The sequence below is a fragment of the Fundulus heteroclitus genome, chromosome 20 (assembly GCF_011125445.2).
Source record: "Fundulus heteroclitus isolate FHET01 chromosome 20, MU-UCD_Fhet_4.1, whole genome shotgun sequence".
In the NCBI taxonomy this organism is placed as follows: domain Eukaryota; kingdom Metazoa; phylum Chordata; class Actinopteri; order Cyprinodontiformes; family Fundulidae; genus Fundulus; species Fundulus heteroclitus.
The window spans coordinates 9,211,740-9,225,392 of NC_046380.1; the positions used below are offsets into that span (position 1 = coordinate 9,211,740).

At 38.3% G+C, this 13,653-nt stretch overlaps 1 protein-coding gene across 1 annotated transcript; it reads left to right on the top strand.

Moving 5' to 3' along the window:
• Positions 1-1,508: 1,508 nt before the first annotated feature.
• pkp1b (plakophilin 1b) lies at positions 1,509-9,920 on the top strand (the record flags this gene model as incomplete). The annotated part of the gene is given in 8 exon segments (XM_036151405.1): positions 1,509-1,900; positions 3,024-3,118; positions 5,246-5,886; positions 6,301-6,442; positions 7,427-7,634; positions 7,926-8,085; positions 9,408-9,525; positions 9,744-9,920. Coding segments are annotated over 8 exon segments (1,731 nt in total), but the record flags the coding sequence as incomplete, so codon positions are not given.
• Positions 9,921-13,653: the final 3,733 nt, after the last annotated feature.

Below are 13,653 nucleotides of genomic sequence, written 5' to 3' on the forward strand. Positions count from 1 at the left end.
AGCTCGCAAAATACCAAATTATCTATGTGTTCCAACTGTAAAGCCAAGTTGGAATATGATTTAAAATCCTTTTAATTTGAAATGGTCTTTTCACCAGCATGACGAGGAAATAAGATTGTGTTCTGATATATTGTGAAGAACAGACTAAGCAGACTGGTGTGTGTTGTACTACAGCAGAACCTTTTCAGTACTCATCTGAGTTTCACGCTTAGAAGCATTCCCTATATATCCGTATATATATATGCATTTACTGCAGAATTTATTTACTTGCTTAAGTTTCAAGAAGAAGAATACAATGAATGTCTAAATTTTGGCACTTAACCAATATGGAAATAGGTCAGTCAGTACTACTGACTGAAACAAGCCTGTTGCAAATCTGACATCTGCATATGTTTGTCTAAAGTATTTACTACTTATCAAAATTCAAAGAGTGAAGGCTGGAGTAATATCGGTATAGCTAACATCATGTTTCCTCTTCAGAATATCTTTGATTTTGTCCATACCCAGTGAACACATGCAGGCTAAATAACACGGTTATAAAGTACCACACCTTCTCTAAAATTTAGCAACATGGGTATTTCACTTTTATACCTTTGTTCCCCATAAAAGAAAACCACGTTACTCTGATTATTGCAGTTTAATTTACTACATGATTCTTACTAAGGTGTATATTCAAAGAAAAGTATAATAAACTGTTTTTTTTTTTTTTTTGTAAAATAAACTTCTTAATGTTTCCATACATTATTATTTACAAGTACATATTGAGGTATTTAAACTATTTCGGCATCAAAATGTCCTATATGTTAATTTAAGGGAATCAGATTAAAAACATAAAATTCATATGTTAAATATTTTCATCGCAAGACTGATATGTTTACAAATGTAAATTTATTCCTTGTTATTTAAAACAATCAGTTCCATAGAAAATTTGCATTTCAAAACACACACACACACACACACACACACACACCTATATATATATATATATATATATATATATATATATATATATATATACACAACATAATAGGGCTAGCTATAACATAACTTCTATGTATCTAAAAGAAGAAATATTGGGTTTATATCCTATTCTTTTAAGAAGTGAATTATAATTTTTTCCTTAGCTGTAAGAAACAATCTTCCAAATGTATAGCAATAAAATCTAGAAATTCTGTGTATGGTGAATCACTGTGATTGAAGTTTGCTTTTGGAACCGAATTGCTGAAATAACTGCTCAGTAGCATTCTTGGCTTTGAAATCTATAGATAAGATCTCTGGTTCAAATAAAGATATTTGTAATTACGAATCGATTTTATCACCATCTCAAAGACATCAGTTTTTACTCCACCCGATCCAAGCATGATTTACGAATTATGAATGCGCGAACTTTCTGTTTGCTTTATTTAGTTAAAGGTTCCCTAGAATAAACCAGAGTCGACCATATGCCTGAATGGCCCCTGCTACTACTTCCTCAAACTTGGATCTGCTTACGTCGCGGCGAAAGAAGGGAGTTGGCTGCAGTCTAGCCTGGAAGGTAAAAGTAAGAGTCCAGTCTTGCAGGTATATTAGGCTGTGGGCGCGGTCTGATCGCTCAGGGCAGGCCAGGGCGCAGCCAGGTGAGCTTCCCTTCGCGTTTACGCTGCTGCCATTTCGCCCTCGACTGCCGCCTCACTCGGATGTTATTGTCTTGCCGCTTGGAAGCCGAGCAACATGTCGAAGGGGGATCCGCTGAAAACGGCCATGTCTATCGGGAACGTGGACGACACGTCGCTGGCGCTGCCGGCGAGGAACCAGTGCGGCTCCGGGGAGCAGCGCGTCAGGGCGCAAGTGCAAACCGTCCGGAGGATGAAGTCGCGGCACTCCAGCAGCAGCAAGAGCGAATCTACGTTGTCCCCGACGAGTAAGAGGGGCCTTTATTTTTTACTGTACACATCCTTCAGCGGGATCTGTAAACTTAAGTGGAATCTGGGTCATTTTTTAATTAAAAATCTGTAGTTTCACACGTTAGATATTTCTCGGTGCAGAATGGCGTATACGTGTGTCTTTTTATTTATGGCCCTCCCTATAAGCTCTGCTGGTTATATAATGTTTGTGCAAGGTGTATTTTCTGTCCCTCTTGTCAAAAAAGAGATAAGACTAAGATAGCTTTTTGCTTATCTTCGGGTTAAAACATTAGAATGATTTACCAGAAAATAGGTGCTGATCCAGCAGTGAGTAGGCCCACACAGTGAGAGTGAAAACTTACCTTTGAGCTTGCTTTTTTTAAAAAAAAAGAAATATGCCAAGAAAGAAAAAAATCAATTGATTGATATTTCCTTCTCACATGATGAGTTGCCTATTGTAATAAATTATTGTATTCAATAAACTCAAGCATTTCCCAAAATCTTTAAATCTGATCCACTTTTTTGACTAGATACGGTGGATTAATGTTTAATCAATGGTCCCAAATCTTTCTCCATTTTGAATCACCTCCATACTACTGATGAGTGATTTTCTTCTGTCTTGGTGTTTAAAAGTTTTTTGGGAACACACATGAACACAGTTTGCTGAATCTTGAACCTTAAACTATAAAATAACCAACTGATTGAAGAGGATTTTGACGACGCTCATCTTGACTACGGTGTGTTTTTTGGCTACAAATGCTGTACAAGCTCCTGAAAACTGTAAATCACCTAATTTTATTATACAACAATAATACTAACTAATTTATGATTGCCATTAAAAATGTGAGCGTCATTGTTTCCTGCATGCAGCTCTAAAGAAAACGAAAGTTCAAACACTTTGCTCATGGGGTGACTTCAAAACTTTGCTTATTTACTTCTGTCACCAATAGTGACTGGTTCTACAGTTTGACATCCTCATAACAATTACGACATCAAAGGATATGCCGAAGATCAGAGGTGTTGACACAGATCTGGAGCAGTTTGTTTTTTTTCCTACAGGCAAAGATGGATATCACTGGTTATAAACGAGGTGTTCTGTACACATGATAGCAGTTAATAACGCCTGACACCTCTCCCCAGGCCCTGTTTCTGACTCCATGCTTTGGGAAGGTGCAAAGGTACAGTCGAAAGTGTCTAATGGAAGCATGTTCCTCAGCAACGGCTTCTCAAAAAATGTGAGTTTCCCCCCTTCTTTATTTTAATCTTGCTGACTCTTGGTTGCAGATTTGGTGGTTATGTTATGCCTAAAGTGCAGTGATAGTTTTAATATAGTTGGACGTTTTAATGAGTTTACCTTCCAACGCTCCAGACAAAACGTACCCACTTTCATTTATTTATTTTGCTATTTCATTTGCTGCTTTTTGAATCTTTATTTTACGTTTAGACTAGAGGTCGACCGTTACATCGGCTGGCCGATATTAACCTTTTTTTAATTCCTGTATCGGCATCCTCCTTCTCCCTGTTTAACTAAATAAGCTCTTTTCTCGGTGTGAAGCTGATTGTTAATATTAGCTGGTTTAAATACAAGTTTTGAGATTTGTTTTCAATGTGTCATTTTTTTCATGTAAATGGAGGAAGATAAAGCAATTTTGGCATCAAGAATCGGCCCCAAACAATCGGCAGCAAATATTGGGTATTGGCTAGACTGATGTCAAAATAATCTGTACAGCATCGGCCGTAATAAACAAACAAACAAAAAAAAATAATAACTTGTATTGGTCCATCTCTAGCTTAGATTTTAGTACTTCAAAATTCATAAGCTTGAAAGTGATGCCAATCTGTTATTTTGTTTTCAAACCTTTACTGCCAGAAAGTGAAAACCACAATGTTGAACAGGGTTTCTGCTGCATGTAATTTATGGGAGAATAAAAGCCGCCACACCTTCAGAATGAAGTTTTTTTTTTTTTTTTTAAATATATGGTAAAAGAATGTATGTCATATGAGATATATTTACCCTATATTGTTTATAGCCTATGTTTGTGCACTTAAACTAATCATAATTCAAGTTTGAAATGAATTTAAATATCATGAAACGTTAAAATGTACTTTATTTAGAAAAAAAAATAAAGCTGCCTGCTCCTTCCTGTCTGGCTGCAAAGCTGGCTGCTGGCTAGTGGCTACTGCTCTCAGAAGGGAAGGAAAACTAGAGACGACAGTCCAGTGTTGTCCATTTAGCATCTTTCTTGCTCCATTTATCAACTTTCTAGACCCCTCTAGCAAATTTGTTTCAAAAAGCAACTAGCAAAGATGACTTTTAGCAGCGTTTATGTTCTAATGGCGACTTTACCGAAAGCACCAGTCGTTCTGAGTCACTGTGTTCAGACAGCAGCGAGAGCTGCTATGAGTGTTCCTACTTCCCTCAGCACTGTCTCACAGGCACACCTCAGCTGCTACTGCCTCGTCACGTAAATGTCGTTTTTAAAGTAGTCTTTTATTGTCTCTGAAAATGTTGCACTAAAATAATTCCCTGAATTCGTTTCACTCAGCTTCAGTCACTCATTCACCTTGTTCACTCTGTGTGCCTCTAATAGCTGTCATTTTGGAACATTTTGCTTTATGTAGTGTGGCTTCAGGAAATGTATTAAAATTAATAAATCATTTGGTAAACATAATCATTAGTTCCAAACACACTTAATCACTATTTTTAATAACTTTCTTATGTCTTAGCAAAAGCTCTCCTACAGCAAATATGTACATTAGATGATGCATGTTAGATGATGACCCCCATATAAATATGACCCCCCCAATATCTCTCTCTCTCTCTCTCTCTCTCTCTCTCTCACTATCTATCTATCTATCTATCTATCTATCTATCTATCTATCTATCTATCTATCTATCTATCTATCTATCTATCTATATATATATATATATATATATATATATATATGTGTGTGTGTATATATATATATATATATATATATATATATATATATATATATATATATATATATATATATATATATATTTGTAAAATCACTTAAAAATATAGTCAGGCTTTTTTTGACTTTTTTAAAACCATTAGTAGGATTAAGGTTTTTTAATTATTATACTGGGCCTGCTAAGAAGCAGGTCCAAAAAACTGCATTCATCTCACTTTTTAGAGTTGCTATAAATAAACGGTCAAATGAACAGGCCTAAAAATGTACTGCTCCCCTTGTTAAATTTGAGAAAACTGTATTAGATTTTACAATTTCGTTAAAATCACGTGGTAATACTTCACTGCTGCTTCCCACCCCATGGGATGTTACTTATAATCCCTCTTGACGTTCCTGATTTTTTTACTCTCTCTTCTTTTTTGCAGTTTTCCACAGACAGGAGCGTAAACAATCATCGCTTGATCAACAACTTAAAAGGATCCACTGTGAGGCAAAAGAGCATGACTACAGGTTATCACCAGGATAGAAAGTACGCCGCTGTTGGTCGCTCTGTCACTCTGGGTCATGCTAACACCAGTCGCAGCGACTCTGGGTTCGTCTGGCAGAACAACGTCCAACATCCATCCATCCCACAGCCATCTAGCTCATGGCATTCAATGCCACAGCCATTGAGCTCACGGCATTCCATCCCACAGCCATCTATCTCACGGCATTCCATCCCACAGCCATCTATCCCACAAATATCCATCACACAGCCATCTATCCCACGACTATCCATCACACAGCCATCCATCAAACTGCTATCCGTCCCACAGCCATCCATCCCACAGCAGAGACACTCCGGCGTGGAACAGTGGGGCAACAGGAGCATCTACATGAATCAGAGCAGCACCAACGGCCACTATATTACGAGGTCCATCTCTCACCCCCAACCTCTGTATACTGTAAATGGCTCGGGTCTGACACACAATAAAAGCCAGTACATAGGCAGTCAGCCTGACGTGAGCAAGACACACGTGCAGCAAACGGTCACCGATTCTTCATCCAAGACCAAAGTAATCTCTGGGTGAGTAGTCAGAAAACGCCACATGTATTGTAATTACCTCACTTCTCTTGTGCAAAATAAATGTATCGATCAACCAATTGGGTTTATTGGTAGGACCGTCGCGATAACAAATTTTGCTGGACGATAAATCTTCCCAAAAATTATCGCGATAAACCATAATATTGTCATTTGGAGACCTTTTTCAACTAATACGATAATGGCATAATAACTCAAGCATATCCTCTCGACATAATGGCTCAGATAGATCAAGCGGTTGGCTGCCACCATTTGGCAAATTATCGCGATTCTTTTAATTAATAGTGTGATCAAAATTTATCGTGCGATTGGTTGATTTATTGATTATCGTGACAGCCCTATTTACTGGTTGCTTATGGGATGCATTAAATGCATTTTTTTTTTCCTTTTCTTTTTCAGAGTAAATGGAAACGCTGTAAACGCCGACATCACCATGAAGGAGGCTGTGCAGTTTCTTTCCAGTAACGATGAACATTACCAAAACTGCGGCGCGTCCTACATCCAGCACAACACTTTCTCTGACGACAAAGCAAAAGAAGAGGTGCCTCAACTCATTCTGCTTATAAATTATGTGTTCCCGTGACGCATTGTAGATGTTACAAAAGGTCTGGTGGGAGAAAAGTATTTTTTTCCAAATTGTCCCGCTAAAATTAAAATTGATAAAATTTGTGCTCACTGCAAACTGATGACACGTCTGCCACAGATCTTGCTCGATTATTTTATTTTCGGGGGTCTGTGCTGCAGCTTCTGAGGGAGAATGCAAGTCCAGGTTCAAATCCCATTCTGCCAGAGCCGTTATGCGTGCAGTTTGTAAGTTCTCCACATGTAAAGGGTAGAGTTCCTTAAAAGTATCCCATGCTTTCGAAGCATTGCATGCTTTCGGAGGTTAACTGAGATTATCTTCCATTGACGGCTGAAAGATTCGGCATTGTTTTAAGATGTGTGCACCTGCAGAGACCTGCAAAGCAGCTGGGACTCCTACAGCGTGCTTAGCCTCTCATGTTATGTATTCCTCTATCGTGACTTGCTTTGCTAATTCAATTTTCAGCCTGTATTCGGTCAATTAGCGGGACATAATGAGTTATTATGTAACATCATTTTAGACTTGGTGTGTTTAAGGACCCTGTGGTAGCAAAAGCGTGAAAGAAATGCAACAGAAATGACGTATAATTACTAATATACTCATCGTTTAATGAGAAAGGAATCGAATTTGAAGCAGAGGAAATGATCACTCCATGTTGAAGACGACTAAATGATACTCTCGTGAGAATTGAGTCTTTTGTGCTTTGTTGGGTAATTTGAATCCAGGACAGGACGTGCCGAGTACGGGATTAGGGAGAGACGGGAGAAAAACAAGCTGAAGAAAGATTAATAGCGTGAATGTTTTTTTTTTAATTATTATTATTATTAAAAATGCTACTTATTTCTAGCATCACCATATTCCAAACACCAGCAGTGTGTAATACCTCATGACTTAAAAACAAGTCAGTATCTGTGTTAATTCATGAGCGTTATTGCCTTGCAGGTTTTAAAGCTGAAGGGTATCCACCCCCTCGTGGGCCGGCTGCGTAGCCCCAACTCCCAGGTCAAACAAACGGTTTCCGCCGCCCTACGAAATCTGTCCTACAAGAACGAAGCTTGCAAAGATGAGATCCATCGCTGCGACGGCATCCCCGAGGCTGTTGCTCAGCTCCGAGAGTCAGAGTCTGCAGAACTGGATAAACAGCTGACAGGTGAACCTTCGTATGTCTGCCCATATGCGCACAATGAACCGAGCGAACAAGTCAGACAGAGAGGGACTTGTCTTGGCGTCACCTAATACTGTTGAGCTCTGGTGCTTTTGTGAAGTAATGCTGCTGCTTCAGGTACAGCGTTCACTTCATGTTGAAAGCGTATAGTTTTGCTTCTAGTGTTATACCCACAGAAGGATGTCTTTTAACCGTTAAACTCAAGAGTTTTGCTTGTATATTTGAATAAATATTTAGTTTACAGTTTGACAGAATAATCCTGTTCTTTGTCTCCAGGTCTTTTGTGGAATTTGTCCTCCTCAGACAACCTGAAGCCGGATCTGCTGAAGAATGCGCTGCCTGTCCTGATGGAGCGTGTGATCCTGCCTCACACGACAGACCCCAGAAAAACGGAAAAGGATCCTGAACTCTTTTTACACGCTACAGGATGTCTTCGGTGAGACGAAGAACCTTTCTCACTGCCAGGATATCATTTTACTGCATTTTTATCACTTCCCAAAATATCTTTTTACATTTTCCTCTTGATTTCCACCTCAATACTAACATTTAAAATACGTTAAAAAGTTTTTTTGGTTTTTTTTGCCAATAGAGCTGATTTATTTGGATTGAAAGTAGAGATGCATGATCAGGTTTTTAATGGCTAGCACCGATTCCATGTTGTCTTTGAGGTCATATCTATCGATTGAGATCTAGATGTAGAAGTGCTACAAAACGTTAAATGAAAAGCGCTGCAGGTTCTATTATAAAGGCAGTCATTTTAAATTGAACAGTTTTAGAATTACAAGGTTATTTTCATTTACGTGTCTCCCTAACCTTTTTGTCTATTTATATTCTATTCAAAAAGTGTGCATGCAAAGCGTGTGTTGTTTAGTAGTTTGAAAAACAAAGGTTTTTCAGCATTTGTTCCGCTGAGTCCGCTTTTGAGCTTTACAAGGAAAAATTCTAATACCTAGAGAAAAATGAATGACAGTCTGACCATTTTTAAAAATGCTTTTAATGAATGAGGGTTTGGTTAAGTGCAACTACAAACCCAGAAACACTGTCATAGTACCGACATTTAAAAGGCAAAATGAATATTGATGCTGAAAGATCAGACGTATTTTGCACCAATTTTAGCTCTCAGACTCTCTGCAACCATCAAGGTTTTAGGCGTCGTTGCGGTTGATTGCAGATTCCCTGCTCTTTTTATTTATTTATTTTAAACAAATTGTTCCTGGTTGGTATCTTTGGATTGTCTAGATCCATCTGAGGTGATTTAATGCCGTTATTAAAGCGGTGCTGAGTTTTTCCGGGGGTTTCTGAGGGCTTTTTCACCTCTAATCTCGCAACAGCAAACGTTGAACAATACAAACCATTGTTACAAATGTATAGCGCATGATGACAGCCGCCTTATCTACTGTGTCAACAAATGCATGACTGCAATGTTAAATGACGCGCAGGGACATTGTGCAAGAGCTGCAATCCTTTCGCCATTTAATTTATTTTACATTACTTATTTTTTATCATTTAATATTTTACATCTGCTTTATTATAAAAAAAAACAGTGTAATAAATGGTAACCGTTTCTCAAAGTTTGGCGGCAAGTGATTAATAGCCTTCCAATGACAAAAACTTGTTGACTGTAGCGTATTTATGTAAATGTTGACATTTTTATGCTTCTGTTGTTGTACCAGCCTGGAAGTGATGGTTGCATCTTAATCTGTTTAATTGTTACTCAGACATTTAATCTTTCTGTATGTCGGGCTTGAACTTCAACAGAAACCTCAGCAGTGCAAAGCAGGTCAGCAGACAGATGATGAGAAAGTGCCAAGGTTTGGTCGATTCTTTAGCCGGTCACATGAGATATTGTGTGGAAACCGGAAAAACCGATGATGAGGTAAAAAAAAAAAAGAAAAAAAAAAAAAAAAGAAAAATGATGTTGATTATTCTGCTTTTAACAAAACAAAGATACGGTAATAAATTAAATGTTGTTGGATTGAAACTTCTGTATTAGGTCTGTCTCATATGTCTGTGTATGTGGGACAATAGCTCATATTTCCTGATGTGTGTGTGTGTGTGTGTGTGTGTGTGTGTGTGTGTTTGACGTGTTTGTAGTCTTTAGAAAACTGCGTGTGCGTCCTGCACAATCTAACCTTCCAGCTGGAGAGTGAAGTTCCAAATCTGTTCACTAAAATCCACGCTTTGTCAAAGAATATGACCAGGAGCACCAGTCAAAACAACGACAACCCTGTTGGCTGCTTCAGTTCACACAGCAAAGCCCCACAGATGGAGGTGAGTCAGACAATTTCATTAGCTCCCATCTCAGTGGCCGACACCTAACCAAAACCAACAATTACCTGGTGGTTTGTCTAGACAGAAAGTGACAGTAAGGATCTTCTTTGAATCTGTGCCATCTAGTATCTGAGAAAAAAAAAAACCCTGCACCATGAGTTATAAAATGTAGAACACATCAGGCAGAAGAAGAATTTTAGTTTTAGTTATAATATACCTGGGTGCTCACCTGAATTGTTTTGGATTCACAAAACTAATGCTCTTTACAGGACGGGTCAGAGCAGACTCTACCTCCTCGGGGCTTTTGGAGTACAGGAGGCACTGCCTGAAGACCTTTTTTCATATATTGTATTTTTCGGACCATAAGGCACACCTGTTTATAAGGCGCACTGTGAATTAACATGTCTATGTGTGTCTTTGTCCACACATAAACCCCACCGGATTATAAGGTGCAATAAATATTCTTCCCAAGAGTGTAATATCACTCCTCCCCTTCACATCCACAGCTCTCTATCCGTTTCTATCGGGAGGACAGAGTAATTGGACTACACTGCCTTGTTTCTAACATAAGGCCAAATAAACGTAACCTTTATATTGAATTAACTTACTAGGTTTATTGTTGCTAGCGCGTACTCTGGGCACGGGCCGCCTTACATGAATGCACTTCTAGTTTAGACATTACAGTCAGGCAGTCTTGTAGACAGCTCAGGGGTCCTATCAGGTGGTGACACAGTGTACCGTAATCATAGACATCATATACGTAGACGCGTCATAGGGCGCAGGTTCGCACGTCAACATCACCGCCATATTGTATGTGGCAGAAAAAAGTCGAGTTCTGTTATTGTGAACGTGAATCAGAAAAGATGCCTCACTCCTGTGCTGCAATAAATACACACACACACGCACACACACATATATATATATATATATATATATATATATATATATATATATATATATATATATATATATATATATATATATATATATATGTATATATATGTATGTATGTATGTGTGTTTATGTGTTATGAATATAAGGATAAATTTGTTAAATCTAAACATTGTGGTCTTCATTATTTCATAAACCCGTGTCACATGTGAACCTTTAGGAACAGACTTTTTGGGTGAGTATTAAAGAGGTAAAATTAATAATATGAGGAAAAAAAAGTCCTAAAGTAAAAATAAACTAACAAACACAAAAGTGATAATGTTATGATAAAAACATCATATTATGAGAATTAAGGGGGAACATTTACAGAATAATCACAGTTTACAGAATTATTTCACTCCCGGAGTAATAGGGCCAGGTTAGATTATTTTAAATATTTTTATTCTTTAGGAGAATAAATTCAGGAGGATGAAGCTAAAGGGATACGAAAATAAACTTGTAATATTACAAAAAAGAAATACTACAAATACAAAGTATATTCAGAGATTAAAGTCCCTCTGATACTGTTTAAGTGACTGAGTAACTGCAGATTTGCCACATTTAAGATGGCGGACGCTCTGACGCATCGCAGCATAGGCAGAACCCGCCCAACGACGCGTCTACTCTTATATTATGTCTATGACCGTAATGCTCCGAATATCCACTGAATGGAGCGACTTTGTTGCTACCAAAGTCGTACTTACACATTTTAATAGATTTTTGAGCGCATTGAACCACATAAAATCAGTCCATAAGCATAACGCTTGTCGTATAAAAGGCACACTGGATGATAAGGAGCGTCATAAAATTTAAGTTTGAGAAAATTTAAGGATTTTAAGTGCGCCTTATAGTCTGAAAAATACTGTATATATTTTTGGGGTAACTAGTGGCCCTTTTATTGAAAGTAGGTGGGCAGGAAAGGGAGGCTGAGAGAGGGGCAAAGGAGTCTAACCTTGGTCAGCTCCGTCGTAGGACCTACATGGGCCGGGTGCGCTGCCCCTGGGCCACTGGAGCCCCCCTGAGGACCTTTTTTGGCTCTTCTATGGTGTAGTTTGTTGGAGCAGCAGCTTATTTACAGCTGAGAGGAAGCAGTTAGATAAGTTCATCAGGAAGACCAGCTCTGTTTTTGGATGCCCCCTCGACCCAGTGCAGGTGGTGGGAGACAGGTCTGGAGCAAAAATAGCATCCCTGTTTGGCAATCTCTCCCACCATATATATGAAGCTGCTGCAGAGCACGAGAGCTCCTTCAGTGACAAGCTGCTGCATCGTAGGTGCACCAAGGAGCGTTATCGCTGACCCTTCCTCCCAGCAGCTGCTCAACCTTTATAGCGTCACCACTTCCTTACAAACCAAGTGTTTACATCCCTGCTGTTTTGGCACAATTCTTTTCATTCTTATAAATAGTCTGTTGGTGTTCTTCATGCATAGAAATTCATTCTCGTTTTGCACATTGATAAAAAACACAGCTCAGTTGCACACGTATTACATTTTTGGGGTATGCTGTTTTTAATAAGCAATAACTGTACAGCATTTGTTTTATGATGTAAATTTGCTGTGGTCTCAAACTCCACCGTCCTTGACGGCCAGTGTCCTGCAGCTAATAGACGGCATCTCTGCTTCAACACACCTAACTCAAATATTTGCTCATTAGCAGAGCTCTGTTGAACTTGACTATGTAATGTGGTTCAGACCTTTGACTAGTGATTTAGACCAGCAGCAATGTGATTTAGGCCTTTGACTAGTGATTCAGACCACTAGTAATATGATTTAGACCTTTGACTAGTGATTCAGACCACTAGTAATATGATTTAGACCTTTGACTAGTGATTTAGACCAGCCGCAATGTGATTTAGGCCTTTGACTAGTGATTCAGACCACTAGTAATATAATTTAGACCTTTGACTAGTGATTCAGACTACTAGTAATATGATTTAGACCTTTGACTAGGGATTTAGACCAGCAGCAATGTGATTTATTTGTTTGACTAGTGATTCAGACCACTAGTAATATGACTTAGACCTTTGACTAGTGAGTTAGACTAGCAGCAATGTGATTTAGTTATTTGACTAGTGATTCAGACCACTAGTAATATGACTTAGACCTTTGACTAGTGATTTAGACCAGCAGCAATGTGATTTAGGCCTTTGACTAGTGATTTAGACCACTAGTAATATGATTTAGACCTTTGACTAGTGATTCAGACCACTAGTAATATGATTTAGACCTTTGACTAGTGATTTAGACGAGCAGCAATGTGATTTAGTTCTTTGACTAGTGATTCAGACCACTAGTAATATGATTTAGACCTTTGACTAGTGATTTAGACCACTAGTAATATGATTTAGACCTTTGACTAGTGATTTAGACCACTAGTAATATGATTTAGACATTTGACTAGTGATTTAGACCAGCAGCAATGTGATTTAGGCCTTTGACTAGTGATTCAGACCACTAGTAATATGATTTAGACCTTTGACTAGTGATTCAGACCACTAGTAATATGATTTAGACCTTTGACTAGTGATTTAGACCACTAGTAATATGATTTAGACCTTTGACTAGTGATTCAGACCACTAGTAATATGACTTAGACCTTTGACTAGTGATTTAGACCAGCAGCAATGTGATTTAGGCCTTTGACTAGTGATTTAGACCACTAGTAATATGATTTAGACCTTTGACTAGTGATTCAGACCACTAGTAATATGATTTAGACCTTTGACTAGTGATTCAGACCACTAGTAATATGATTTAGACCTTTGACTAGTGATTTAGACCACTAGTAATATCATTTAGACCTTTG